The sequence below is a fragment of the Micromesistius poutassou genome (assembly GCF_964030765.1).
Source record: "Micromesistius poutassou genome assembly, contig: SCAFFOLD_7102, whole genome shotgun sequence".
NCBI lineage: Eukaryota > Metazoa > Chordata > Actinopteri > Gadiformes > Gadidae > Micromesistius > Micromesistius poutassou.
In genome coordinates, this window is record NW_028179644.1 from 1 (window position 1) to 3,463 (window position 3,463).

The following is a 3,463-nucleotide window of genomic DNA, read 5'->3' on the forward strand; positions in this document are numbered from 1 at the left end:
GCGTCTCCTGTGATCTGCAGACGCTCTGCAGGGAGGATGGAGAGGATGTGAAGTAGAGTAGTTCAGAGTGAATAACTTTTATGTTTTATGTTCCACAGGGTGATGGCTCGGTGCTTGATGTGCGACGCGAGCGCGTGATCGCAAACGACTGAAGTCTGAAGCAAAAACAAGTTGATGCAGGGGAACGTTTGACAAGGAGCTGCAAGATCAGGAGAACTAACAGCTTTCTGGATTTCAACCTTTCCCTCACGTTCTCAAACACGTGTCTCAGTCCCACTCACTCTCCATATCAAAGAATCCCTGGAGCTCAGCCAGGTGAGGCCAGGTGAGTTCCACAGTGGGGTGATGTTCTAAGAGGCCGCCGGCTGTGAAGAGATCAAAGAGATCAGATATAGTCTGGGAGGGCCTTCCTGACTTCCTGAAGGGACTTCCCGTCTCTGAACCAAACTCCCCGTCTGTCCGGCTCAGGCCACCTGGAACCACCGACAGAAAGGTGTCCTCACCAGCCAGCCGCAACCGCACACGCTCACCTCCAGGTACCGTGAAGTGCCGTTTCATTAATGTGGATTGTGTACATTAATCTAACATGTATTGCTTTGCTTTTTTTTCTTCTTTGCTTTGAAATACATTTTAATTGAATGCAAGACGATTTGAGTTCAATCAAAATAGCGCTAACATTCGCTCACAGCGTTTACTTTGGACGTACGTCTGTCTGGATTCTACCGACCTAAACAAATGCAGAGGGAGGAAATACCAGCAGACCCAATCGCAGCAGACCCAATCACAGAAGACCCAATCACAGCAGACCCAATCGCAGCAGACCCAATCGCAGCAGACCCAATCGCAGCAGACCCAATCCCAGCAGATCCAATCACAGAAGACCCAATCACAGCAGACCCAATCACAGCAGACCCAATCACAGCAGACCCAATCCCAGCAGACCCAATCACAGCAGACCCAATCACAGCAGACCCAATCGCAGCAGACCCAATCCCAGCAGACCCAATCAGAGTGGCGGGGGGGCTGACCTTGTAGGGGCAGGGGATGTGGTAGCTGCGGCAGCGGCGGCGGACCCAGGTGGTCTCCCAGGCGCGGCGGTAGGCATGCTCGTACAGGTGGCAGCCGATGACGGTGAGCAGCGGCACCAGGTACAGCACCGAGAACACGCCGATGCGGATCATGAACTTCACCAGCTTGGTCTGGTTCTCCTTCTCCAGAGGGATCTCCATGCGCACGCGGTTCAGGGCCACGATGCCCACCAGCAGCAGGGACACGCCCACCTGGAGGGGGGAGGAGGGGGGAGGAGGGAGGGAGAGGACGTCAGGGAGGGGTGGGGACGGGGGTGTTGGGTGTGACACTATCAGATCAGAACCTTATCAGTGTGGGGGGGGGGTTCTTGAAACCATCGCTTCTCAGATGTTTACATTTTGTACGTGTTTATCTACAGACTCATCAGTTAAGTGGATATCCATCATGACTCATGCAGGCGATATACATTACACTGGATGGAGATGACAAACATCCACATCCAGGTCTGTGGACCAACACATCGTTCTCCTACCATCCCTCCCCCACGTCTACCTCCCTCCCTTCACCTTTATCTCCTTCCCTGCTCCTCTTCCTTCATCTCTACCTCCATTCCTCCATCTCTCCCTCCCTCTCTCCCCTCCTCCCCCCCCCCCCCCCCCCCCTCCCCCACTCACCGCCACGTTGAGGCAGAGGGGCGCCAGCACGAACCAGCGCAGGGCGTCCACGTCGTACAGCCCCACGAAGCACACGCCACTGACCCCGTCGCCCTCAATCTTGTTGAGGGCCAGCAGGGTGACGGTGAGGGCCCCCGGGAGCCCCCAGGCGCAGGCGTGGAACAGCAGGGCCTTCTTCTCGATGGCCTCGCTGCCCCACTTGGGCACGGCGGCCAGGAACCAGGTGACGGTCAGGATGACCCACCACACGTTACCCGCCATGGTGAAGAAGTAGAGGACCATGAAGAACAGGGTGCAGATCTGGAGGGGCGGGAGACAGACGGTCACTACACCTGATACTTTAAATATTATATTATATAGAAGTAGAGGACCATGAAGAACAGGGTGCAGATCTGGAGGGGAGGGAGACGGTCACTACACCTGATACTTATTAAATATTATATTATATAGAAGTACAGCACCATAAAGAACAGGGTGCACACCTGCAAGAGAAACAATATATCTCTGTGGGTACAGTAAGTATGTTCATAGAACCAAGTGCCAAGCACTAACCATCACTAGGTTAACCCATTCCCCGTACACAACAGAGATAGCTAGGAGAAGACGCAACGCAATGCTAAGTACTGTTTGTAAGTGCCCGGACGTACAACATACAATAAATGCATAAGAGGGGTGTGGGGGTAAGGGGGGGGCTATGCAGGGTCCAGGTGAACTCTGAACCAGTGAGGCTTGAGTCTTTGGTGGAAGCTGGTGAGCGACTAATAATAACAATAACCATAACAATAATACAATTAATAATTCATAACAATTGTATTCATATTTGGTATTTTTACTATAACTTCTGTTTGCTCAAAGAGGTTTTCTGTAACCATATGTTTTCTAAACCGCAATTGATTAACCTGCAGAGATATGAACTCCAATCCACCGGGGAGACGTAACCACGCCGCCCACTGTGCCGCCATGGCAACGCAGCCTCACCTTGTTGTGGGATCCCTGAGTGACGGTGGCGGCACGGAAGTGGCCGGGGCTGGCGGCGTTGCACGCCACCCTGTCCTCCAATAGGAAGCCGAGGAAGAACACCAGCGACACCATGACGTAGCACACCGCGTAGAAGATGATGGGCCTCTCGGGATAGCGGAACCTTCGACCGGGGGAGAAGAAAAAGATTAATTAGTGAAACGACCGTTTCACAGTCTAGTATCGGCTATCGTTTATACAGCGTTGTTAAAAGTGTTATTGGGTCCCTTGCTTCTTTAATACTCTTCAATCAGTTAATATCGACATGTTAAACTTGATAGAAAGGGTATGATTCAAATTGTGTTGTGGGCCTATTGTCTTTGGTCCTAATTCACTTCCAGTGAACTAATGAGTAGCTGGGGGGAGGCACTGGGCCCAGGACGGCCTACTGGTTCACTCCCAGTGACTTAATGAGCAGGTAAGGGTTAGGCTCTGTGCTCCAGGACGGCCTGCACACACTGGGGATGGAACCCAGAACCTGCCATACCTTTGGGACCCGAGTCACGCACACTATCCTCCGGAGTGAATCTACAGATGGGTTCGCCTTGCTTCTAGATCGAGGAGGAGGAGGAGGAGGGAGAGGAGGAGGTGAAAGGGGAAGAGGAAGAAGAGAAGGAAGAGGAGGAGGAGGAGGAGGAGAAAGGGGAAGAGGAGGAGGAGGAAGGGGAAGAGGAAGAGGAGAAGGAAGAGGAGGAGAAGGAAGAGGAGGAGGAGAAGGAAGAGGAGGAAGAGGGCTACCTCGT

General features: G+C 52.8%; 1 protein-coding gene across 1 annotated transcript; it reads right to left on the reverse strand.

Annotated features, from left to right (window-relative positions):
- Positions 1 to 1,028: 1,028 nt before the first annotated feature.
- On the reverse strand, positions 1,029 to 2,844 carry LOC311372628 (frizzled-3-like; the record flags this gene model as incomplete). The annotated part of the gene is made up of 3 exons (XM_084489605.1): positions 1,029 to 1,280; positions 1,704 to 2,003; positions 2,682 to 2,844. Coding segments are annotated over 3 exons (715 nt in total), but the record flags the coding sequence as incomplete, so codon positions are not given.
- Between the last annotated feature and the right edge of the window lie 619 nt (positions 2,845 to 3,463).